The sequence below is a fragment of the Balaenoptera borealis genome (assembly GCF_965194805.1).
Source record: "Balaenoptera borealis genome assembly, chromosome: 7".
NCBI classification, from domain to species: Eukaryota; Metazoa; Chordata; class Mammalia; order Artiodactyla; family Balaenopteridae; genus Balaenoptera; species Balaenoptera borealis.
Genome location: NC_138864.1, coordinates 53,699,478 through 53,726,709, shown reverse-complemented (window position 1 = coordinate 53,726,709; position 27,232 = coordinate 53,699,478). Strand labels below are relative to the sequence as shown.

The 27,232-nt window shown below is 35.7% G+C and overlaps 1 protein-coding gene and 1 long non-coding RNA gene across 8 annotated transcripts in view; one reads left to right on the top strand and one right to left on the bottom strand.

Moving 5' to 3' along the window:
* Positions 1-15,170, top strand: part of LOC309631772 — a 25,355-nt gene extending 10,185 nt beyond the window's left edge. The window contains exons 4-6 of one of the 2 annotated variants that reach the window (XR_014246520.1): positions 4,521-4,583; positions 13,696-13,789; positions 14,298-15,170. This is a non-coding gene — a long non-coding RNA (uncharacterized lncRNA). Of the gene's footprint in view, positions 1-4,520; positions 4,584-13,695 lie in introns of both variants that reach the window. The other variant, XR_014246521.1, reaches the window with a different exon arrangement.
* DBF4 (DBF4-CDC7 kinase regulatory subunit) lies at positions 1,817-27,232 on the bottom strand. 6 transcript variants are annotated; one of them, XM_082398335.1, is made up of 12 exons: positions 26,934-27,232; positions 25,508-25,680; positions 18,133-18,312; positions 16,211-16,261; positions 15,655-15,724; positions 15,376-15,452; positions 12,512-12,548; positions 11,307-11,352; positions 8,520-8,648; positions 7,950-8,064; positions 4,755-4,879; positions 1,817-2,841 (listed from the first exon to the last, which is right to left on the bottom strand). In XM_082398335.1, the coding sequence occupies exons 1-12, from the start codon at positions 26,977-26,979 to the stop codon at positions 1,848-1,850; spliced, it is 2,043 nt and encodes a 680-aa protein (XP_082254461.1). In that variant the 5' UTR covers positions 26,980-27,232; the 3' UTR covers positions 1,817-1,847. The 6 variants fall into 6 exon arrangements, with proteins under 6 accessions (XP_082254461.1, XP_082254462.1, XP_082254463.1 ...); XM_082398336.1 differs by having other exon boundaries at positions 11,307-11,349; XM_082398337.1 differs by lacking the exons at positions 11,307-11,352; positions 12,512-12,548; positions 15,376-15,452; positions 15,655-15,724; positions 16,211-16,261 and having other exon boundaries at positions 25,585-25,680; positions 26,934-26,951.

The following is a 27,232-nucleotide window of genomic DNA, read 5'->3' as shown; positions in this document are numbered from 1 at the left end:
CAAAACGTTTATATGGTGCTATGTCTCTGATAAAAGAATACATGGGTCTGGGAACCAACAGGTGGAAGCAGGAGTGGCCCTACTTGCCATTATTATTCCTGTGTCCCTCTTGTAATTTGTGCTTCCCATTTTATCAATTCCTGTTGAACTATAAGCTGCAATTACCACCTAGCCCCTTTGGGTTCCTTGTTCCAAGAGACCAGCAGACAGGGAGTCACCATCCTGGTAGGAGTAATTGATTCCGATCCATCTTTAATAAAGAACGTGCTGCCCCAGCTGCTGGGAGTACAGGCAGTAGACAGCTTACAGCTGTCAGCTCCTGAAGGAATTCTCATCTGCAGAGCCTCCTTGCCCGGTCATGCCCCATCTGAGTGGTCATTGAACCATTCACTGATTTACCAGTCAGCTTCACCTAGCAACTGCGAGATTCTTGTGGGGTCAACTATGTCCAAAGGCACTCGTTAGAAAACATCCTGCATGCTAAACTCCATCATAGAGTTTACTTCCTGTGGGAACCCAACCTGTGATGAGTTGCCGTTACGACTCAGTTTTTATACTGTTTGAAAGTGCTAAGACAAGGTAAAGAAAGAGATTTTATGGGATTACTATTAGGGGCAACTAATGTGGTCTTTGGGAGCCTCAAAGAGTTTTTGAAAAACAAAAAACGAAAAACCAACCATTTAATTTATCCCTTCAAAGTTAAAGATGTTTGTTAACAATAAGAGAACTGCTTTTGAAATGGTCACGATATGAGAGCATTTTGAAAATGGCTATTTGTCTGTTGTTACATGAGTTTACTACTGAAAATATGTCATTATATAAGAACCCTCATACTTATAAATGGAATTTTCTGTCCTGTGTAAAAATCTTCCAAGGGATTTTTTGTTTAAAACATAAACGCATGTATGCACTATAAAGGATATTTCAGTGATCCTCCTTTAAGTACAGCCATGAACAATAAAATTGTTAATTTTAGTTGACAGTGTATTCATATAATATTCATTGGCACTAATTTTTATTGTGAACCATCTACCGGTAAGAGTTGAAATTTTCCTGATATTTGAATTTTCTCTTCTCTAAATTATTGAATCGCCAAGTGACTGATCAAAGGCAATCTGCATGTTTCAAAACATATCTAGTTCATTGCAATCCTTTCCCTTTCCTTTCTTGATACCAAATTAGGGATTAAAGAGTCATTTTTGGAAGAAATTATTTCCAAAGGTAAATAAGAACAGTGGAAAAATTATTTCATTCCACATGCTAGCCTGGTTAAGTTTTTCCTCATGGCTTCTATTTATCTCTACAAATAACCTAACTCCTCAGTGCCAACACCCTAGCATGGTCCAACTAGTTCACCCTCATGTGTCAATGTTTCTGGTAATAATGATTTCCAGAACTCAGACACTGAAATACAATTTTTCCTTTCTGTATGAAAATTAGGTTTTTAAAAGCAATATTATCATGTTATCGTGGAAATCTGTTTTAATAGACAATAGATATAACTAGAATATCTAAATTTAAAATGCTAAATTTTGATATTCTCAAAATTTCCCTTGAAATTAGTTTTCACTGACATAAAGCAAACTTATTATTCATAATAGTTCTTAGAAAACAATTATGAACATAGTATGCAAAATAAGATGAGTCACAAGTTTATTCTACAATTTTTCTAGAATAGGTATTCAATTCTGTAGAAGAATGCAAACATCACCTTTATTAATATTTACATTTCATTCTGTAAACAAAATTGGCAAAACCTCACCTCCAAAACTAAGAATTTTTATACATATTTATAAAAATTTCAATATGATCTTCATTGCTTCTGAAAGGTATTTATTTTTTTAAATCTAAAAACCAGAAAATGTAGAAGTTGAAGGGGAAGAGTAAAACACTGATAACAGATTTGAATTTTCCTCTTCCCAAATATCTAAAACATCACATATACCACTGTTTTCGGTGTAGCTTGTGAAACCCAAAAATTCTGACTTTTCTTCACTGGTTTGAAATAAGTCCAGTAGAGATTGTACTGATGAGTTACAAATTCTGTTTTCTTCTTGTATAGTAAGAAATTCAGTTCTTTTCTTATATAACTCCACATTTGGTTCCAGATTTTCTTTTTTATTTCTTCCTAATAGTATTCTCACTTTCCGATGGATTTTACCAGAAGGTAAACTATCCATATTCTTGATGTCACATGGGTTGGCTTCCTCAGGAGGGCTTTGGGATGGAGCCTTTGCCTGAATTGTTAGGTGCGCCTGTGAACTGTTTATTGCTAACAGATCAGAATCATGATGAAATACTGAATGAAGGTCCTTTTCCTTCATATCCTTTGCTGGAAAAAGCACAGTATCTGACTTTTGTTTTGGCTGAGATGCACTATTATCCGTACTGAAATGAGAAACTTGTACAGATGCCTGTTGCCTACGTGGACAGTGATCCACCCTTACTTCTAAGTCATTTTCATTTATAATTAATTTATGTTCAGGAACATCAAGAATGCATTCCTGTTTATTTTTATGTGGAGACAGAGATATAAAATTTAGAGATATAAAATTTTCTTTTATGTCATTTTCAGCTGGATTTAACATGGAACATTTATTAGATGTTTTATCATCATGTCCTCTTAATTCACTTGAAAGGTGTGGGATGTGTTCTGAAGTAGACATAAACTTTTGTTCAGGTTCCTGGGTTTCTTTATACAGGAAACCGTGCTCCATCACCTGTACATTTTCCCTGGAGTTTTTCTGAGAAGTATGTTGTAATTCCATCTTCTCTTTAGGTTCAGACTTTTTCAAGACATTTGCAGTAATAGGAGAAAGGGATCCAACACTGTATTTTATTCTTTAGAGGAAAAAGAAAAGAAAAAAATTAAAATTGCTATCAAAAATTCCTGAGTATTTAAAAACTAAATTAGTAAAAATCTTTAAAAACTGTTTACAAAACTTATTTAACTTAGAAAACGCTACAAAAATATAGAACTTTTAATATTTAGCCAAATTTACTTTAGATGCTTTTATTTTTTTGGCTGCGCCGCATGGCATGCAGGATCTTAGTTCCCCGACCAGGGGTCAAACCCATGCCCCCTGCGGTGGAAGTGGGGAGTCTTAACCAATGGACTGCCAGGGAAGTCCACTTTAGATGTTTTTAAAATAATAAAACTTTACAGATATAGCTAAAAACTCTAGTGTACCACTCCTCATCCACATTCTTCCACTTCCTCCCAGAGGTAAACAGTATCGTGACTTTGGTATTTAAAACTACTTTGATCATATAAATCAAAGAAAGATGATAGTAAAGGGATTTGGGTCTGTTCCTAATTTTTTCACTGTCCTGAAAAATTTCTTAATTTCTATGCTTTGATTTACATTAATGTTGACTTAGCATGTGGAGAATGAGTATTGGGAAACCTAAGGCAGAAATGGATATTTATTTATATTTAAAAATAAACAATCCAATATTATAGTGAGCCAGAAACCTTATATCATTATACTTCTAAAGATGACAAGTTAGTAATCCTTAAGTTTCACACACATATTTGACCTGAAACTCTCTTCTTCATGGAGCCTCTTCATATCCTTGGGATGCTAGTTTGTATTAGACAATCCTAAACTACTTACAAAGAGAAAAAAACTTAACAGCTCACTAATTATGTTTTATGTTATACATGTCACAGATAATGAAGAGAAATATAGAATTCCACCTGCCCCTTCAAAACCAGAATGGTTCCTTTTCTATTTATTTTGTTGATACTTAAGACTCCTCTTGAACAAATGGAGGATATAAAATGTAAAAACACTAGTCCAACATCACTCTTCTTCAAAGTCCAGAGATGTTTAAGTGACTTGTCTATAGAGATAAAAACTGTGCAGATAATAAGATAATTAAGGAATAAACCAGTTTAAATATAAGTACTAATTCAGAATTTTGCTGCAGAATGAGTTTTTAGGGAATTCTAAATTCTTACAGTAGCCCATATAAGTTTTAATAGTTGGAAATATGTTTCCTCTCCAAATATTAAATCAGTCATGAACAATCATTCTGAATGTTACAGAAATAAGAGGTTTAGGAACTGTTCTATCCAGATACAGCCAAAAAACTTTCTAGTTAATTTTCAGAAGCTGTAGCTTGGTATCATATTTTATAGTCTTCTTTATGCCTTAAGATTGGTCTAAAAACAGATATAAGGACTTAACAACCTATTGAGTTATTACCAATTCTAGGGTATATTCATATGAAAGCATTTCTTTTTTAGATTTATGGGAATAATCTTAATGAGGCTCATTTTGTCAATGTACAGTTACTGTATACTGAACATCACTGTATTCACACTTTATACAGCTCGGGCCAAATCTAGTCTGCCATCTATTTTTTTAAATAAGGTTTTACTGGAATATAGCCACACCCATTCATTTACATATTGTCTGTGGCTACTTTCATTGTACAATGGCAAAGCCGAGCAGCTTCAATAGAGATCTTGTGGTTCACAAAGCCTAAAATATTAACTATATGGTTCTTTATAGAAAAAGTTTGCCAACTCCCCTTTTCGACTATGTTAAGAAGAGAGCCTTAAAAGTAATAATAAGGTAAGCATTTTTGGTGGTGGTGGAGGAGGGAGAGAGAAAAGAAGGAATCAGTTCTTAACCATATTTCTATGCTGAAAATATAATCCTTCTAAGAACAGAAAACATTGCATTTATTTTTAGTTTAATGGTTTAATATTCTTGTAAAATTTAAAACTTGCGTTGATAAATTACCTTTTATTTTTAGGCATGTCCCTTTCATAGTCCACAAAGTCAAAAACTAACTTAGATACAATGTCATCAACAACTTGATAGTGATTACTCTGTGCAAAGTTTCTGTGTTGCTCACTTAGAAGATGCTAAAATAAAACAAAAAAGTATATAAATCATAATTATATTTTAAAAGCAATAGATACTTTTTTCTAGTATTCTCATGCCCCTAAAATTAAGTATCTAATAACTACTCCAAAGAAATATCCTTTAGCAGAACTTAAAATAAGTAGAATAAAAGTAACTGCTGAGAAACCACTAAAAGTACTTTGGTTTTTAGTCTTCCATTTTTCAATCAGAAAAGTCAAGTACTAATGAATTAGTAGTTTAAGGGAACTGAAAACCAGTGAGCTCCATCAGAAAATGAAGATAAAGCTGAAGAAAAACAACAGTAACATATAGCATTTAGAGTATGCTAATATTTATGAAAACACTTCTCTTTACTACTTTATTTTATCCTTATGCAATTACCACTAAGTAATAAGGTAGGGCTTATAAAATATTAAATACATGAAATGTTATGTAACATACAAGAATCTAAAACAAGAATCTAGAAGAGAGATTAAGTATAAAAAGATGAAGTACAACTAATGCTGGGAAGAATAAAAAAAATTTTGAGAATGAGGGAATAAATGATCTCAATTACCCAGTGCTTATGACTGAGTACGGAGAAGCTTTTCTCAATCTTAAGGGTGGTTAAGAACAAAAGTCAACAACTTCAGTGTATTGGGATAAAACTCAGAGGAAACTAAGTACCTTCTGAATAGGTGGAATCTCCAGGCTAATTCTATCATTTGTCTATCAGCTGATCAGGGAATTGTAACTAGAAGCCTGTATCAAGGTGATCATGGAAGAACCTCATTTCTGTTTCCCTAGTTTCATATCATTTTAACTTTTTTTTTGGTTATCCATTTTATTTTATTATTTAACATCTTTATTTAAAAACATGGGAACGCTTCAAGAGTTTGCGTGTCATCCTTGTGCAGGGGCCATGCTAATCTTCTCTGTATCGTTCCAATTTTAGTATATGTGCTGCCGAAGCAAGCACTAATTTTAACTTGCAATTATTTGATTTTAATTCCAAAAACGAAATTCTTCACTGGTCACAAAAAATACAGTGTTCTGGAATATAAACGTATTCCTTCCTTGCTTGCAAAATTTACCATATACAAATTATGCATGCCCAGTAATGTTAAAACTAATAAGAAACAAAACATTAACTTTGTAAGTTCAGATTCTGTTTATTCATGTTCTTGGAAGGAAAAATAACTAACTGAACTAAGAAAAACAACTTCCAACTTTTGTGTAGTTCCTCTCTACCTCCACCTGACTCTTTTTATTTGTGCTTTAAGTCTTGATTTAAATGTCACTTTCTCAGTTGAGCCTTCCTTGCCCTCATTCTACATTCAGTACTCTCATTATTTATTACCACTGCACTTCATACTTCACTTTTCATCCTACTTGCAAATACATGTTTCATATCTATTTCCTCTGTCAGACCATAAGATGGTAAAAGGGTAGGGAATGTATCTGCCTTGTTTGCTGCTTAATTTCCTGTGATCAAATTTGTTAAATGAATGCCTTGACACAGGTGGAACCGAATCACTGTGAAATCAAAGTTTCAAAAAACAAAATATTTTCTTTATTCTTAGTGACTAGGGATCATATACATGAAAAACTGTAAAAAAATAAAAATAAAAATAAAAAAAAAATAAATAAAAATTTAAAAATATCCATCACAGCCTCTACTTTGATTTTCCTTTCTTGTGGTTGATTTTTAGCCCCAACATCCTCTGAGCATCAAACTAGGATCCACAAAATGATATTAAGGAAAACATCCATTTTAGATTAATTTATTGCAACAGCAACGTAGAATTTCAGGACCAATCTACAATTTAAATTTTCAAAATGATTTTTGGGAAGGGCAAATATTTCCGAGAAAGTTCAGCTTATGATTAAAAATAATTTTAAACTAACTAACTGTATTTTTCTACTTTATTATATAAGCTGAACACAAAAAACGGACACAAACTTTCAGTTATAAAACAAACTTCCAATTTAGAATCTGAAGACAGAGGTAGTTAATGAATCAGATATTTTCAAATATTTTTTCTCAACTTTCCCACCATCTTCTACCAAAACCAAGCACCAAACCAGACCGTCCTAGTATTTTAAAAATTAACAATTCAAACAATAACAGCTAATATTTAATAAGCACAGTGCCAGGTACTGTCCAAAGTCTCATAGACAGACAGGAAGACAGGATTCAAACTTGGGTTAGCCTGGATCCAAAGCTCTTGCTCTTTTCATCAGTTTACAAATTGTAATTGTTCCCATTTTTAAAACTTTCTCTTCATCCCATATATATTTTCAACCACTTCTCTTTCTGCTATTTCAAAGAACTGTCTCCACTTTCTTCTCATCCTCCCATTAGTAAATCACTTGCCCATTTTTTTAATGTTAAGGCCTGAAGCATGCAGTGACCCATGACCCATCCTCTCTCCCTCCCAACATCCAATCCACTGCAAATCCTCTTGGCCCTGCCTTTACAATCATATCCGCAAACTGACTTCTACCACCATTGCTCAGTCCACCAGCATCTGTTCTTTGATCCCGTCAGTTTCATTTAGCACTTTTGCATTGCTTACTTCAATATTCACAAGTCTTGTTCCCTCAACTTCTCTCAGGTCTCTACTCAAATACCACCTCATCAGTTAGGTATTCCTTGTCTAGTCTAAATAAATAGCAACACCTTCATTCCTGCTTTATTTTCTCATAGCGCTGATCGAATGTTCTCTCTATATACTTCACTATTCTTTTATCCTGTGGTTAGCTCTCTCTCCTCCCCTTCCACAGAATGTAATCTTCACAAGGGTTGCGAATTGGTCACTTTTGTTCAATGCTGTTCACCCAGAGCAGTAATTGGTACACAGCAGGTGCTCAATAAATATTTGTTGAGTGGACAAAAATGATTTTTCAATACACATTTCCCCACTTTGGGTTCTTAAAGTTCAAGATAATTCTATCAAAAAGAAGTATCTACTATTTAATAATTACCAAGTTGTAAACCACAATCAAAAGAATAAGCTAAAATTTAAACAGCAAATATTATTCATAGTTTTAGAAATATCAACCCTCTAAATACAAAATCACATTTACAGTATCGAGATCTTCGTATTTCTGCAAGCAACATTCACAATATCCCTTTTTTTTCTTCTCTTTTAACTGGAGTTGAACTGGGATTCCACCACATTTATCACCATCTGTTTGGATCCTGATAGAAATATATGGTAAAAGATTAACCGCTGAACGTAAGGAGTAATTTAACAAAATTTACAGTCCTCAACTATCAAACAGCATCTGCCATAATTTGCAGAGATTTATATAAACAAATACTTTTAGCCATTTTTCTTTTTAAGAAATTGAGAAGCAAACTGAGAATGTAATGATTATTCTGGAGAATATCTCAGATCACTGAAGAGAAACAACACATTTCAATTATTTGCAAATATTTTTAAGCTCCCCCCCACCGCCCCCATCTAAAGTGTCTAAATGTGACACACTTTAAAAAGAGATTCAGACTTTAAATCTAGCAAAGGGGCATTACAAATATCCAGGGGAGAAAGCACAACAGTGATTAGAAACACACACACACACACCATGGCATTAAATGAATTATTTTAAATATTTGTTTAAAAAGATAAAAAATTACTTGACGGTTAAACCAACCTTAGTTTAACCTGAGTTTGCTTTTGGGTGGTAGATGGCTTATCTACATCAAATGGACTGGAGGGCTTCTGAGCAGAATAGTTTATAAAAGGCATACTGGTCAGCTGAAGATAAAATGGCCTATAAAGCCTAAAAGAATAAAAAGACAAATACATGAGAATCTTTATGATGAAAGAAAACATGTTTGAAGTCTTATATTTCAAAATCATGTAATTCACCTGGAATCTGAAACAAACAATAGGAATCAGTTAAAATTTACTATCTTAACTATTTACTATTCTTAAGTGCACAGTTCAGTTGTATTAAGTGTATTCACAATGTTTTACAACTATTAATACCTTTCCATATCTAGAGCTCTTTTCATCTTTCAAAACTGAAACTTTGTATCCACATATAAAATAAAATAAGTAACTCCCCATTCTCTCTTCCCCACCAGCCCCTGACAACCACCATTCTACCTTGTTTCCATGAATTTGACTACTCTGGGTACCTCATTAGGTGGAATCATGTATTTTCCTCTTATTTCATTAAGCATAATGTCCTCAAGGTTGATCCATGTTGTGGTATGTGTCAAAATTTCATTCCTTTTTTAAAGTTGAATAATATTCCATTGTATGTATATACCATATTATCCATTCATCTGTTGATCAACATCTGGGTTGCTTCTGCCTCTTGGCTATTGTGAATAGTGCTGCTATGAAAATGCATGTGCAAGTGCTTCTTCTAAACCCTGTTTTCAGTTCTTTTGGATATATACTCAGAAGTGGAGTTGCTGGATCATACAGCAAGCAGTTCAAAATTTTTGAGGACTCTCCATACGGTTTTCCATAATGGTTACACCATTTTCTAATCCCACAAACTGTGCATAAGAGTTCCAATATCTCCACAACCTCACCAACACTTATTTTTTCTTTTTAAAATAGAACCCATCCTAATGGTTGTGAGGTAACAGATTTCTCATTGTGGTTTTGATTTGCATTTCTCTGATGATTAGTAATGTTGAAAATCTTTTCATATGCTTGTTGGCAATTTGGGTATGTTTGGAGCAATGTCAAGTCCTTTGCCCATTTTTTAATTGGGTCATTTGATTTTCTGTTGTTGAGTTCTTCACATTACTATCTTATTAGATATATAACTTGCAACTATCTTCTCCCATTCTGTGGTTGCCTTCTCACTGTGTTATGTCTTTTGCGCACAGAAATTTATAATTTTGATGTAGTCCAATTTAGTTATCTTTTTGTTTCTGCTTTTAGTGTCATATCCAAGAAATTACTGCCAATTCCAATGTCATATAGCTTCCCCCTGTGTTTTTTTCCCAAGAGTTGTATAGTTTTAGGTCTCTGACTCATTTTGAGTTAATTTTATATATTGTATAAAGTAAGGGTCCAACTTCATTCTTTTGCATGTGGCTATCTAGTTTTCCCAAATACTGTTTATTAAAAAGACTGTCCTTTCCCCAATTAATGTTCTTGGCATCCTTGTCAGCAGTCATTTCATCATATATATAAAGATTTACTTCTGGGCTCTTTATTATATTCCATTGGTCTATACATCTGTCTTTATGTCAGTACCAAATTGTTTTGGTTACTATAGCTTTGCAGTAAGTTTTGACATTGGTAAGTGTAGACCTCCAACTTTGTTCTTCATTTTCAAAATTACTTTGGGTGCTCAGCGTCCCTTGAGATTCCATATGAATTTTAGGATGGATTTTTCTCTTTTTGCAACAAAAGTCATTGGGATTTTGATAGGGATTGCATTAAACCTGTAGATCACTTTGGGTAGTACTGACATCTTAAAATATGAAGTCTTCCAATCCATGAACATGGGCTGTCTTTCCACTTATTGATGCTTCTCTAGGCCTAATTTTATTTTTTAAAATATTTATTTATTTATTTTTATGGCTGTGTCGGGTCTCAGTCGTGGCACGTGGGCTCTTCGTTGTGGCATGCGGGCTTTCTCTTCTCTAGTTGTGGCGCGTGGGCTCCAGAGCATGTAGGCTCTGTAGTTTGCAGCACACAGGCTCTATAGTTGAGGTGCGAGGGCTTAGCTGCCCGCAGCATGTGGGATCTTAGTTCTCCGACCAGGGATTGAACCTGTGTCCCCTGCATGGGAAGGACGATTCTTTACCACTGGACCACCAGGGAAGTCCCTCCAGGCCTAATTTTAAATTGTACTTTTTTTCTCACAGTAGCACATTTAAAAAAAAGCGTTCAACACATCTTTGTCACCTCAGTGAGCACCCAAGAGAATTAATCACACATGTCTAAATGAGTAACTAGAATGTCAAGAGAAAGAAATCTAATTCTCCCACGCCAAATTAGCCTACTTATATCTGTAGTCTTCATTAAGATTATTCTACAGAGCTTCAGAATGAGTTTGGGAAAACTACCAAATTAGATGTTATACTCAGATTTTGTATTTCCAAGTAGTAACTAATAATTTCTTTTTTACAAATGTAGATGCAGTCTTTAAGTAGTAGTTCTAAATCATATGGTATTACCTTTAGCCAGAGAATGGTTATTTGAAATACTGAAAAATGAGTTGGTCTCATGATTGCTCTAAACTAGATTTTCAAGGAAGCATTATCTAAAACCTACTGAAACTAAATTCAGTCCTTGAGCACAAAGTAAGTAATGCTACTTTTTGAAACTGTGCCACACGCATTATTAATATCATATAAATCTAACGTAAAGGGACCTAACAGTATTAGCGGGAACAGTTTAATTAGTTAGATTTTCTCCTTTAATATTGTATTTAAATCATACAGATTGAATTTAAGATACTTACTGGCTTATATCTTCCACCTTTACAAAAGGCTTTTTGAGTCTACCTGCTTGGGAATATACAAAACATGATATTAGATGCTTACAAATCCAGAGTTTTTTTTTTTCCAAACAAAACTACTCTGGCTAAAATAATCCAACTATGTATCCATTATCCATTTCATTTCAATTTGAAGTTTTCAGCCTCAGGTAAGGTAGCCTACAATTATAAATCCATTTCCAAAATGACAGAAGTTCTATCTATATTCTGCGATTCTTAAACTGAATGGATCTCCTAAAGGATCTATAAGCAGAATTCAGGAGGATTTTGAGCTAGAACAGGAAAAAAAATTTAACTTTTATGTTCACTAATCTCTAACTGAAATTTAACATGTCCTTCAATTTTGCATATAAGCAAAAGAATCACAGTAGTATTAGCAGTGCTTGTAATTTTTATTTATTTTATTTATTTATTTTTGGCTGTGTTGGGTCTCCCTTGCTGCACATGGGCTTTTTCTAGTTGCGGCGAGTGGGGGCTACTCTTTGTTGCGGTGCGTGGGCTTCTCATTGTGGTGGCTTCTCTTGCTGTGGAGCATGGGCTCTTGGCGTGCGGGCTTCCGTAGTTGCAGCACGCGGGCTCAGTAGTTGTGGCTCACGGGCTCTACAGCACAGGCTTAGTTGCTCCGCGGCATGTGGGATCTTCCTAGACCAGGGCTCGAAACCGTGTTCCCTGCATTGGCAGGTGGATTCTCAACCACTGCGACACCAGGGAGGCCCAGTGCTTGTAATTTTGATATCAGTTGAAACATATTTTCATATCATATTAGTTACTACAAATATCTCAAAGCATCATTTACACCCATCACTTCAAAACAAAATTACAGGAGCAATTATAATCACTGCTAGAGCTTTTTAATGTGTAATAAAAACAAGTGTGTAACTATTTTATACTGAAAAATATTCTGATAACTGAATTTCAGTATAATTCATTTTCTTAGTAATATAATGATAAGAAAAAATGTTTTAAAAAACATTATTCTAGCAAAGGTCCATAGACTTTACCAGACTGCCATAGGGGTCAGTGTTCTAAAGAAAAAAAAAAAAAAAAGGCTAAGAACCACTGAAAAAGTCATTTAAAGGGATGGTTACATGATTTTTTAGAAGATTTTTATGTTTTATTCTATTTTCTAAAAGCAAAACAAACACACTTAAGGAAATCAAAATACTTACTTCTTGCTTTCTGTGTGCCAATACTTACTCCTTTCCCCTAAAAAAAAATTTATATATATATATATAAACATATATATGGTGAAAACACTGGGCTTGAAAGTACAGTGAAAACAGCTACTGCAATTGCTCAATATCATCAAGATTAAAAAATCATACAGGAAAACAACTAAATAAAGGGAGGGTGATTATTGCAGTTTCATGGGGAAAAAAAGAGAAAAAGCTGCTTTTCAAAATCAACTCAACCAAATAAATGAAACAAAGATCATTCAGGAATTAAAGATTTTAGCCAGTGGTATGGAACTTAGTAATACAAGCTCACTTTTACAATACCCCCAACAAATATTTTGCATTTTAGCTATAATGTCTTCACAGAAAGAAATCAACCAATAAAGAAAAGGCATGGTTAGTAAAATAATCTAAAAATAGTCATGTAAGTTATTTTTATGCCCTCATTCAGCAAAACCTTTGTGATAAACTCATCAAAGGAATTACTAAAAAATTTATTAGCCTGTCAATTCCAGCCAAGAAGGAATACGTTCAATATGGTCCCTCCCCACTGATGACAATAAAAACTCTGGACAAAATTCAATAAGCAACTACTTGAGGACTAAAAGTAAACAAAAGCAGGTATATTGCAGAAGGAAGACAAAACTTGGAGAAGCTAACTTTAAGGGGGTACATTTCCCATCCCCCTCTCCCCCTTTTCTCTTGCAATGTTTCCTTAAGAATGGACCTCTAGTCATGAGATTCGCAGCAATAGCAGAGCCAGTGGCGATTACTCCTATACAAACCCTATCTTTTTGGCTACAAAGAATCAGGAAAGAGGCTCCTGCCGTTCAAAGAGTACAAAGGGAATCCCTGTATTATTATTATTTTTTTTTAATTTATTTTTATTTATTTATGGCTGTGTTGGGTCTTCGCTTCTGTGCGAGGGCTTTCTCCAGTTGTGGCAAGTGGGGGCCACTCTTCATCGCAGTGCGCGGGCCTCTCACTATCGCGGCCTCTCCTGTTGCAGAGCACAGGCTCCAGACGCGCAGGCTCAGTAATTGTGGCTCACGGGCCCAGCTGCTCCACAGCATGTGGGATCTTCCCAGACCAGGGCTCGAACCCGCGTCCCCTGCATTGGCAGGCAGACTCTCAACCACTGCGCCCCTGTATTATTTCCTCTTTCTTTTTTCCCACAGTTCTGACCTGAGAGTGGGCCCCAGGTACGAAACTGCAGCTGTAAAGGTGCCACAGGCAGCCAAACTTGGAAGCAATCAAGATGTCTTTCAAAAGGTAAATGGGTAAACTGTGGCACATCCAGATGATGGACTATTCATCGATAAAAAGAAATGAGCTATCAAGTGACGAAAAGATATGGAGGAACTCTGAATGCCTATTACTAACTGAAGAAGCCAATCTGAAAAGGCTACATACTGTATGATTCCAACTATATGGTATTCTGGAAAAAGTAGAACTATGATGACAGTAAAATGATCAGTCTTGCCAGGAAATATTCTTAACTGGCAACCACAGCATCCTTCCAAAATACCTATCCAACCAGGTTACTCTCCTATTAATTATCTCTCAATAATGTTCCAAAGCCTTCAAGATAAAATCTAACTCCTTTATAGAGCGTGCAAGGTCCATCTGAACTTGCTAGTTTTTCTAGCTTCATTTCCTGTCACTTTCCCACTCAAAGATCAGGTTGTATTATACTGCAGAAAATTTCCAAAACATGCCATCCTACTTATGGCTTCATGTCTTTATATGCATTCTTCTATAATATTTATTTACCTTTTAGGTTCATTTAGGGATTAGGTGAAGAAACAGTGGACCACACAAGAATGTTCTGAGATATGAGAACTATAAGAAAGCAAAGGGACGAGAGAAGTTCCAGAGGAAAGTAAGTTCAAGGAGGAAGTGAACAATAGCTGAGAGAACCAATATGACTGGTTTTAAAAAGTGTACACTTGATTTGCCAACTTGGTCAGTAGTTTTATACCTCATAGGTTGAAGAGTGAATGGGAAGTGTAAAAGTGGAAATGTGAGATGTCTGGATGATATAAAGACTGAATAGTCGGTAGGGACGAGAGGTCAAGGAAGGTTTTATTGTATTTGTTTTAAAGCAGAGGTCCCTAACTGTTTTGGCACCAGGGACTGGTTTCATGGAAGACAATCTTTCCACAGGGGTCGGGTGGGGGGCTGTCAGTTCAGACGCTAATGTGAGCGATGGGGAGCGGCAGATGAAGCTTCGCTTGCTCGCCTGCTGCTCACCTCCTGCTCTGCGGCCTGGTTCCTAACAGGACCCGTGTTTTAAAGGATAGAAGAGGCTTGATTCTATTTAGAGGGTTTGAGGAGGAAGCTAGTAAAAAGGGAAGAAACTGAAAATATGGAACATTAGGTCTAACAGATGACAATGCCCAATGCACTTGTTTAACAAATATTTTGTGGTCAGGCCACACAGTCATACTATATGACAAGATTTATAGAGCAGTTGAACAGTAAGCCTACTTCCTATTTATGTTCCCAAACGGAGTATATTATACATACCAGGAGCTTCTCATGTAATATCTTAATTGTGCTGTTTTCCTTCAGAATGAACAAAACTATGTTTTCTTGGTTGCAGCAGCAACCAAAGAAGAAAACAAAACTATGCCACCATCCCTGGAACAACTTTTACCTCATGAGTAAATCCTAAAGTAAAATGATATGCAAGAATTTATTCAAATAACAGAAACATGCATATATAGTACACAGGATTACCCCTAGGATATTCTGGCAGTAATATTTTCCACTTGGCAAAAAAATTTAGATACATAAATAAAAACCAAGCTTACCATTTTCTTTAATTAGTTTAAAAATTAAGGAAAATAACATACCCCATCTCTTATAGAAGTACTTGATTTCTTTAGTAAATACAATTCTTTTTTCTTTTGTTCAATGTAGTTTCTAATGTCTTTATTAAAAGAAAGAAGGGTTTAAGATTAGCATTTTTACCTTTGGAGTTAAATGCTGCTATTTTCTTATAATTATAGTAAATTTAGATGAAAGAAATACCCTTACAGGTATCTCTTGCTATCAGAATTCTATCTAAAATTAGGAATGAAGAGACAGACACTTATAACAAATATTGTCAAAAGCAATAATAAAATACTTACCATCAATATGAAGAATTTTTACTCCCCATGATAAGGCGTTTGATAATATACTGTTTGAAGGAATAAAATCCTGTTAAAAAAAAAGTTTGATAGTTTTTTCTAGGAAATTACTATTTTAAATGAGCTAAATTAAAAATATTATCTGAAGCTTAATGTCACTGGGATGGTTATTCAGAACAGACCCTAAACAGTTACAATAGCTGTGAGGACATCAGTTTTTTTCTTCTGAAATTTCTAAAACCATTTCTGTTTAATACACTCCCATATTCTTGACAATTAATGTACCCTGTAGCCTTACAGTTAATAGTTTCAAGAAATTATCTCTTTTAAAGACACAAAAATGCCACAGGCTTCAGAAGTGTCCAGTAATATTTTAAAAGGCCACAAGATGGAGGCGTTTCTTCATGAAAAGCAGATTCTGTTCTTTATGAGATACATGCTGATATTTACGCTTTTCCTATGAAAAATGAGGAAAAGATTTCAAGAACATCTCTATTTTACACTTCAGTTTTTAGTCATAGAATATACACTGTGAATTTTTAAAATTCCTACTTACATGGTCCTTGATAGCTTTTTCAACTAATAATTTTCCTCTGCTCAAACACACCTATAAAAAGACCAGAGATCAAGTTATAACATAGTGCCTCATTGGAAAAAATTTTAAAAAGATAAAATAGCTAAAGCAAGTAGATAAAATTTAAAGATGAATTTTAATATAAATATGAAATTTAAAATACATAAAGTTTATTTGTACAAGTCTTAATGACCATCAACATAATAAATGTACAGTAAAAAGTGATTTCCTTAGGGTCTTTGTTTGTAATAAGATCTCCTATTAAAAAGTTTGTTTCTTCTTTTTTTGGTAGAGCCTAAACTCAGCTTAATGAGACCCAAGGTCAGTTCTGTAGTAAATGTTATTCAACATGAAAAATAAAATAGGTTGATCTGAAACTCTATCTATAATTAAATAGTTTATATTTTAATTTCCTATTTAACCAAAGATCTAAGGATATGAGTAAACCGTATATACTGTTTTTACATATTTCACTTTTACGTATTTCACTTTTTAAACAAAACACTAGGAAAAGCAGTTGAAATGCTAATAGCAGCAATTAAGTTGGAACTAGTCACTGGTGTACAACCTTGTTCCTCCAAAAAAGCATTAACTGCAAGAATGTATGAGGCTTCCTTGGTCTCTTCTTCTTTGACTTTTTTTCTTCTTCGTATTTGTCTCTTTTTTTTCAAGAGGTATGTTTTGTATAACAATCATTTATTTTACCTGTTCTCCCCCGCTCCCATTTTTCCCTGCTTTCCAAACGGCTGGAGTAGATAAGTTGGGGAGGATATTTTTTTAATTTGTTTTAAAATTTATTTATTTATTATTTATTTTTGGCTGCATTCAGTCTTTGTTGCGTTGCGTGGGCTTCTCACTGCGGTGGCTTCTCTTGTTGCAGAGCACGGGCTCTAGGTGCGTGGGCTCAGTAGTGTGGCTTGTGGGCTCTAGAGTGCAGGCTCAGTAGTTGTGGCGCACGGGCGTAGTTGCTCCGTGGCATGTGGGATCTTCCTGGACCAGGGATCAAACCCGTGTCCCCTGCACTGGCAGGCGGACTCTTAACCACTGCACCACCAGGGAAGCCCCGGGGAGGATATTTTAAAATAATTAATTTCAATCTAAAAATGAGATAAACACTATTTTTCAATTTCTTCCCCTTTTCATACCCAATTAAACCAATTTAATTTATCTTTCACTGTATCTTACAACTTACTGGCAACTGAGTGGTAGGGATGTGATGTTACTAATTCTAGAACAGTGGTTGGCAAACTTTTTCTTTAAAGGGCCAGACAGTACATGTTTATATGGCTCTGCAGGCCATATAGTCTCTGTTGAAACTATCTCATTCTGCCTTTAGAGCAGTACAGCAACCAGTCAATATGTAAATGAATGGTATGTCTCTGTTCCAATAAAACTTTACTTATGGACAGTGAAATTTGAATTTCACATAATTGCCACTTGTCGCAAAGTATTCTTTTGAATTCTTTCCCAACCACTTGAAAATGTAAAATCCATGCTTAGCTCGCAGGCTGTAAAAAACAGGCGGCAGGCTGTAAAAAACAGGCGGCAGGCTGGATTTGGCCCATGGGCCATAGTTTGCTTACCCTTGCTCTGAAACAAAAAGAAGGTTTCTATTCCTTCTTTAAAAAATGATCTGCTGTCACTCTTTAGCTGTAAATTACTCTAAAAATAAAAGCCATCACTAAATGCAAGGGCACATTTTAGGAATCAGTGTGTGACTACACAAGCACTATTAGGAGAAAAATCACCTTTCTATATGCAACAGCAACCTTATTAACAACTGGAAAGCCACACTTAATGTAGATATTATTCTACCTAAGTGAACTCTGCTATCAGCCCACTCTTGAAAATTATAAAATCCTATAGCCCTTCCCAGAATCTCAAAGCATATTTCAGAGACTTACTGTATCGGGAGCCTTAAATGAACTTCCATCATGGCTGGGATGAGGTGATGTGGTTTCTGCAGTATATAGAGGTTCTGGACTTGGTACAGGAGAAATTCGTCCCAAGGTTTGTGCAAATTTAGCTTCCTTTTTATTTGAAATAAGATAACTGATATCTTTGCTGAGAAATTCTTCAACACGCTAAAGGAAAACAAAGTATTTTTAAGTAAGTCATATAAACCATAAACTGTTTCATATGCTAGACACAGTAGAAAATGCCAATTTGATGCATTTTAATATTCTAAATTTCTATACTGTATTATTCTGAACCTAGAGTTCTGAGAAAGTACAATGAGAATTCTAATAACACAACAACAGCATGTAGTTTATATATCGTAATTAGTTTAATCCACATAACAACCCATAATACTAATATTATCCTTATTTTGTGGAGAAGAAAACAGAAGTTAAGTGACTTGCCTTGAGGTTACACCAGTAGTAAGAGAATTTGAACACAGGTACTCTTTTTTTTTTAACCTTAATTTTTTTTTTTAATTGAAGTATAGTTGATTTACAGCGTTGTGTGAACATAGGTATTGTTTCATATCCATGCTCTAAAGCACTACTGTCCAATAGAACTCACTGTAATGATGGAAATGTTCTTTATCAGCATTGTCCAATATGGCAGCAACTGCCACATGTGACTACTGAGTACCTGAAGTGTAATTAATGTGACTGAGCAACTGAATTTTAAACTGTGTTAATTTTAATTAACTTAAATGTCAATAGCCACATGTAGCGAATGGCTACAATACTGGATAGCACAATTCAAACTTAAAAAGTTATAACATTTTTCCTTAAGACTTAAACTATTAAAAGGTAGGAAACCCTTACTTTTAAGAGTGTATGACTGAGACTTCCCTCGTGGTGCAGTGGTTAAGAATCCGCCTGCCAATGCAGGGGACACGGGTTCGATCCCTGTTCTGGGAAGATCCCACATGCCGCGGAGCAGCTGAGCCTGAGTGCCACAACTACCAATGCTGGGGGAGCAGCTGAGCCTGAGTGCCACAACCACCAATGCTGGGGGCCCTAGAGCCTGTGCGCCACAACTACTGAAGCCTGAGGGCTCTCAGGCCCCTGTACCGCAACTACTGAGCATGCTGCAACTACTGAAGCCCGCACGCAGCAATGAAGACCCAACGTAGCCCCCCCCCCCCAAAAAAAGTGTATGACTGTTTTGAAGAGAATTTCCCTAGTTTGAAAACCACTGCTTAAATGTCTGAATTTATAAACACATGTACCAAAGTCAATAAGTCAGTGTTGAAAATCACTGCCATCCAAAGGTAGGAAAATTAAGTAGAAAAAATACTATTAATCATTAACTATTTGCATAAATGAGAGACTCAAACTATTTTAAGCAGCTGTATCTAATTTCTATAGGGTCTCACAACATAAATGAAGATAATAAGTGAAGCAAAGTATGTAACGAGTTAATTTCATCTAAGCATTAAGCACAATTTGTTGCTAAGACCAGCAGCTGCCTTGGTTAAATGCAAATCACTACTTCCTTTTTTTCTGAGTAACATTTTCATCCACCAGTAAATAAAGTACATTTATATATTCTAAGGATGACATACTCAAATGCCTACAAGGGCCAGCAAGAATACAAACGAACGATTACACGTCAAATACTCTTTTCATCTTCGTAAATATGTGGCCCCAGCACTGCCAGAGCTTCCAGTTTTTCAAGAGAAGCCCAATCTCCCACCCATTAAAAAAAAAAAAAAAATTATCAAGATGAAAAAAAAAATTAATTACATGGGACTGAGTGAACTGATGAGGATGATTATAATTTTTGTGACTTTCTGTTTGAATGATTAAAAAAAAAAAATCCCACAAGGACTCAGAGGCAAAGAATATACAAATCAATTTTCACTGCAAAGGAGCTGTTACAGTGGAGGTTTACTGGACTGAATGTCAATATTATGACATAGTATGAGTGTGTTTCGTGTTTGGTAATTGCAATCGTTGCTTTTGTTGTGGTCATCCATTTACAATGCTTGGTGTCAGTCTATCTCTTGTAAAAATAAAATACAGTGTGTGTGTGTGAAAAATAAATAAATAAAATTAAAAAAAAAAAAGAAAAAAAAAGAAAGCCAATTAGTTGATGGCTTGAGTAGAACAAAAGGCTGACCTCTTGTGAGAAAGAGGAATTTCTACAGCAGACTGCTGCAGAATTTCTGCAGCAGGAATTTCTGCAGCAGACTGCATTTGGACTTGAATTGAATGTTTTTCCTGAGTCTCCAGCCTGCTGGCCTCCCCTATTAGATTTTGAATTTGCCAAGCATCCCCAGCTGTGTGAGCCAACTCTTTAGAATAAATCTCTTTCTACATATAAAAAAAAAAATTGTGATAAAATACGTAACATAAAATTTACCATTTAAACCATTTTTGAGTGTACAATTCAGTGGCATTAAGTATATTCACAATGTTGTATAACCTTCCCCACTATCCATTTCCAGAAGTTTTTCATCATTCTAAGCTGAACCTGTACCCATTAAAAAATAACTCCCCATTTTCCCCTCTTGCCAGCCCCCTTTTTTTTTTTTTAAGTAAATTTATTTATTTGTTTATTTTTGGCTGCGTTGGGTCTTAGTTGCTGTGCGCGGGCTTTCTCTAGTTGCGGCGAGTGGGGGCTACTCTTTGTTGCGGTACACGGGCTTCTCATTGCGGTGGCTTCTCTTGTTGCAGAGCCCGGGGCCTAGGGTGCACAGGCTTCAGTAGTTGTGGCACACAGGCTCAGTAGTTGTGGCTCGCAGGCTCTAGAGTGCAGGCTCAGTAGTTGTGGCGCACGGGCTTAGTTGCTGTGCGGCACGTGGGATCTTCCCAGACCAGGGCTTGAACCTGTGTCCCTTGCATTGGCAGGTGGATTCTTAACCACTGCGCTACCAGGGAAGTCCCTTGCCAGCCCCTTTTAATCCTTACTTTCTGTTTCTATGGATTTCATAACTCTAGGTACTTCATATAAGTGGAATCCTGTATTTGTCCTTTTGTGTCTGGTTTATTTCATTTAGCACAATGTTTTCAAGGTTCACTCATGATGTAGCATGGATCAGAATTCCACTCCTTTTCAAGGCTGAGTAATATTCCATTGTATGTCTAAACCATGTTTTGTTTATCCATTCATCTGCTGATTAACATCTGGGTTGTTTCCACCTTTTGGTTATTGTGAATAATGCTGCTATGAACATGGGTATACAAGTATCTCTTCAAGACCCTGCTTTCAATTCTTTTGGGTATATACCCAGAAGTGGAATTGCTTGATCATATGGTAATTCCATTTTTAATTTTTTGAGGAAACAACATAATGTTTTCCATAGCAGTTGCACCATTTTACAGTCTCACCAACAGTTCACAAGGGTTCCAGTTTCTCTACATCCTCACCAACACCTATGTTGATAGTGGCCATCCTAACGGATGTCAGATGGTACCTCACTGTGTGTTTTTTTAAAATTGAAATATAATTTACAATGTTGTGTTAGTGTCTGGTGTACAGCAAAGTGATTCAGTTACACATACATATATATTCTTTTTCATATTCTTTTCTATTATAGTTTATTACAAGATATGGAATATAGTGCCCTATGCTATACAGTAGGACCTTGTTTACCTATTTTGTATGTAGTAGCTTCTATCTGCTCATCTCTAACTCCTAATTTACATCCTCCCCCACCTTTGGTGACCATAAGTTGGTTTTCTATGTCTGTCTCACTGTTTTTGATTTGTATTTCCCAGTGATTAGTGATGTTGCACACCTTTTCATGTGCTTACTAGCCATCTATATATATCTTCTTTGGAAAAATGTCTATTAAAGTCCTTTGCTCATTTTTCAATCGGGTTGTTTTTTGTTGAGTTGTAGGAGTTCTTTATATTCTAGATATTAATCCCTTATCAGATGTATGATTTGCAAATATTTTTTTCTCTCATTATGTGGGCTGTCTTTTCACTCTCTCGATAGTGTCCTTTGATGCACAAAATCTTCTCATTTTTATTAAGTCCAATTTATCTATTTTTTCATTTGTTGTCTGTGCTTTTGGTGTCATGGTCAAGGACTCAATGCCAAATCTAACGTCATGAAGATTCTTCCCAATACTTTCCTCTATGGGTTTTAGCTCTTACATTTTAGATCTTGATCCATTTTTAATTAATTGTAGCACATAATGTACAGTTAAGGGTACAACTTCATTCTTTTGCATGTTGATATTCAGTTTTCCTAGCATCAGTTGTTGAAAAGATTATCCTTTCCCCACTGAATGGTCTTGGTGCCCCTGTTGAAAATCAACTGACTATATGAGAGGATTTCTGGGATCTCTCTTCTATTGCATTGGTCTATATGTTTGTCCTTATGCTAATATGACACATTTCCCTTGGTTTTCCATTTCCTGTACCTTGAGTTATAAGTCTTTAGTAATGAACAAATATCTTTTACAATCTGGTCCCAGTGTAACACTGTTTCTTGCCATATCCCCCATCTAAATCCCAAGCTCAAGTCATACTCTAATATTAGCAGTTGCTCAAACAAACCACACAGACCTATATTTTAAATATGTTCTTTCCTCTATTTAGTTTGTTCATTTTACCTGGTATATTCCTACTAGGCTTTCAAGACTCAGCTCAAATTTTATTGCTGCTATAAATCCAAAAGGCAGAGTTAGTATTTCCATTTCTGTATTCTAATGGCAATTTCTACATAACTTCTGTTAAAGCACTGACAATGCTATACTGTAATTTATTTATTTAGGTGTCTGATGTTCCCATAGACTGAGAATTCCTAGAGGATTAGACTATATCTTATTTTTGCATTCCCCAGCATCTAAAATAGTGCTAGCATATGGGAGACACTGGTGGAATAATTTCTGAATGAATTACCATATGCCCAAATCATAACCATTCTTCAAAGCTGAGTTCAAGTTGTGTCTGTACAATGGCCTCCAAGATTCCTTAGCTGGAAGTAATCTTTCCCTCATAACATTCTATATTACAATTAATTGTACCAATGCCATCTCTGCTTAGATTAGAAATTGAGGTGGGATGGACATCAGATTCATTTTTGAATCTACCAAAATACTTAATACTGTGTCCTGTACTGTTGACTTAGTTTTATCATGGCCTTTAATTTATTAACTACTGTGGAATCTAGGTCTTTAAAAGAGTAAATTCAAAACTTATTTTCTGATGACTCAAGGTCACACTGAACATCAAAAACAAGTCATTCTGTCCTCAAGTTCATGAGGACAGAACTATGCCAAGGTATCTGACCCTACATCTCTTTTCTTCTCCAGCTGTCTTATTTTAGCCCACACTGTTTAGATATGGGCCTAAGCATGGTTGGTTTTGCAACAGCAACCTTTCTTGCCACTATTAGAGATATTCCCCCATCATGTCAGCACTTCACTGATGTGCTCTCAGTGGTTGAATTTTCAGAAGTGTACTCTCCAAATAAAAGGTGTATTTAGATGTTTTCATTCAGACTAGAGAAAACAAATGCATAAAATGGACAGTTTAAAAAAAGAGAACACTGTTAATAACCTGAGGCAAAACAAATTACAAATGGTTAAAGGATCTAAGTAATCCTAAAAATTAAGTAATAAGCACAGTCCTTTCGAGGAAGATCTATCAATATTTAACTACACATTTCTTAAAGTTGAATCTTAAAACTTAGTGTATGGAAATCAAAGTTCCTTTATAGCTCCCATACGAGATCTTCTAACAGTCTTTTTCAGTGATAGAAATAGTACTGTGCTAGAGACAGAAATCATGACATCATGAATTATTGGAAAGATAGTGTGGGGGGAGATGAGAATTTGATTAAAAAAAATCTTAGGAGAAATTAAAGAATAAAGTCAATAAATCAAATTCAGTTGAAAATCCACAGCTTTGGGGAAAAATTTGGAAACTTATGACATTAATATGCTCCTCATTTCATTGACCTACTTCAAACCATTTTAGGATAAAAATTTGAAGTGTATAAAACCAACTTTCAGCTCTCTCTCAGCTATTATCTAACACATAAGTGAATTCAAAATTCACAGTGCCTCCAGGAACTGCTATGGGGATGAGAGGAGAGAGAAAAAGGGGGTAGGGCAGGCAGTCTCTGCACTAGCTTCTATACTGCTGTTTCAGCTACAGCAATTCCCTTTTTATTGGCTTTACACATTGGACTTCTGAACATGATTTTGTTTGAAGGGTTCCACTGCTAAAAACACAAATCTAAAATTACTGATTTAGATTAGAAGGGTTAATGAGTTTTTCCATCATATTTAAGAAAGCTCTCAAACTGTATCAGATAGCTACTTTGTAGCCACTGATTACTAGAGGAACAGAATGGTGCAGTAGCATGTGAGTCCAGGTATTAGGCTGATTCTACCCTGGGTCAGTCACTTACTTCTCTGGACACTTAAGTACTTAATTTTTAAAATAAGGGATCTTTACTCAATGATGGCAGGTTATAAAACATGACCTTTAGGAATGCAGTCATATGGTCATTATGGTACATGCTACTACTATGACAAATGTGTGACAATGTTTTATTTTAAGAAAATGAATAGCAAAAAAGTAGAATAGCTTTTCAAAGACAATTAAGTAAAATATCGTATCAATAAACGATTCCAAAAAACTTGTTACCTGTTCTGCAAATTTCTATTCTAGTAATGGCAGGATTTGTTCATATTATTCAAAAAATGTTAACCATGACAAACTCAAAGTGCAGCAGAAATCTTTGAAACAGGAATAATCAGGAAATAAATTAACAAAATCTTAACCTTGCTAAAATTTACCCAGTATCACCCTTAATCCTAAGAAAATCTTAGAATTTTACCCAAATTTTCTAATTTCCTAATCATTTACTCAATGTATAAGGTAGGAAAGAAGCATGTTTTCCACATTTATAATCCAAAATCGTTCCCTTAATGACATTCATTCTGTTGACACGGTATCAGTCAAGAGAAATTTTAACTCTTTGTGGTTTGAACATGTTTTCCTTGTTCTGTAAATAACATCTTATTTTTATGTAGCTTCCCAATAATCATAATCAAGGAGTTCCTGCCATCTGGAGGACATCCCAACATTAAAACGAGAAGGCAATCAGCAGTTCCTCCAGGACAAGGGAGTCTCATTTCTCACACTTGTGAGCTTCACACCAGACTAATAATCACAGAAACCTGAAAGTTTTGTCAGCCTACAAAAGGTTAAAACAAATGACTGCTCATTAACGATAAACAGCTGATAAAAATTTTAAGCCTTGTGCTTATAAAAGTTTTTTTCCAAAAGGAAAATTATAAATGATTACACATTAGAAAGTTTTCCTTTTTTGTTACAGTGTATGGTTTTGACTTACCCCTCCCAGATCCTTAATGTCCTTTTGCAGTTTTTCAGATATGGTGACAGAAGGTAAGTCAATGTAAAATACTTTACCCCAGAGTGGCTTATATTTGGATTTTTCTGGTTTGTTATCAGTTTTCAGAGATTTCAAAGACGGTCGTTTTTTTTCATTTTTGACTTGGATTCCACCTATTGTTTAAAAAATTTAGAATTAGATCATGTTTTACGCAGACAGAAAATTTCTACTGTTTTAAAAATATTTGTTTATATGATAATATCACAGAGAGAAAAATCTTTATAATCCTACTAATTTAGCAGTCATTAACATTTTAATATATTTCTTTGTAGTATCACTTAGGATAAAGGCAAAATACTCTATTTTAACAGATGCTATATGTCGCAAAATGACTGTTGTTCACAGTCAATAGTTGATTCTGCAGGAAATATTCATGTGTTTATTCGTGTTTTATGCATTAAGGCAGTGAACTATGTAAAACCAATTTGAAAGAGTTTTCCTAGTATGTAAACTGCATGGAGTATTTACTCAACAAATACTCATGGAGCGTCTGCCATTCTGTTGAGCACTCACAACTGGTACTTAAAATGCTGAACATTTAGCAATGCAAGAAACCTGTTACTCAGAATGACCTAGACCTCAAAGGTTCCTGACTGCTCAAGGTTCAGTTTCACATAGAGTCCGTGTATATATTAAGAAGAACTAAATGGTCCATTTGAAGAACCAAATCACCATTCATTTCATTCTTTCCTTTGAAAACATATCAGATCCAAACAGCTGCTTAAAAATTAACTTTAAGAACTCCATCTGCTCATAAGTAGGAGACCACATATACACACTATACATATCAATATATACCCACACACACTATACATGTTAAAAAGAAAAACTTACAGGCTGTAATGCTTTACCAAATAGAAGAGATTGAAAATGAAAGTTTGCTTTTGTTTCTGCCTGTAATGTTGAAAACAGCAACGGTGTGTTTGAAATACAAACACTTTCCCTCAACTTCATGAGTAAGACCAAAAATCCACCCATAATCACCCAGTTTAATCAGGAAGCGAAAAGCCCCGAGCACATCTGCTTTTAAATCGAGGCTCAAGCGGCAGCCTCAAAGGGTCGCAGCATCTGTGGGAGCCCCGGCGGGTTCCCGGGTCCCGCATTGTCTTCTAGTTTTATAACCGACGGCGCTACGAGGAATTTGCGGCCGAGGCTGGAGCGTGGAGAGCGCCAGGGGCCGGGCCGGGATTCGTTCCCTTACTGAGGCAAAACCCTGAAGCAAGCCCTCCTTCAGGCCAGAGAAGGATGCACGTGTCAGAAGAAAAAAGAAGCAGAAATCCAGCGCGAGAACTCTTAAGAATCAATTATGGAACCAGGAGGGAAGGAAAGGATTAAAGGGACTGCAGCCGGAGGAGGGGCTTCGTACCCTGGAAATGTCCTCGGCTGTGGATCCTCATGGCTCTGGAGTTCATGGCAACCGCCCGGCACCTACATGCTGGGTCCGGTGAGGGTGTCGCGCCGGGCGGCCGCGGAAACACAGCTCCTCGAGGCCCGTTGACCTGCAGGTAGCCGCTCCCCTTCAGCGGGCCACCACACCCACGCAGTAGAGATGCCGCGTCTGTCCCCCGGGTTTCCGGGGGCAGAATTCGGCCCCAGGGCGCCAAGGAGGAACTGGGAAAGCACAAACGAGTGGGCTGCGGCGGTTGAAGATTTGAAAACGCGTCA

What these genes read in the sequence shown, in the direction of transcription:
- DBF4 (XM_082398335.1), bottom strand. Translation starts at nt 26,979, where the DNA reads ATGAACTCCAGAGCCATGAGGATCCACAGCCGAGGACATTTCCAGG. An exon ending in CAGCCGAGGACATTTCCAGG is followed by an intron (nt 25,681 to 26,933) that starts GTACGAAGCCCC and finishes TTTAAACAATAG; the next exon opens with GTGGAATCCAAGTCAAAAAT. An exon ending in CATTTAAGGCTCCCGATACA is followed by an intron (nt 16,262 to 18,132) that starts GTAAGTCTCTGA and finishes GTCTTTTTATAG; the next exon opens with GTGTGTTTGAGCAGAGGAAA.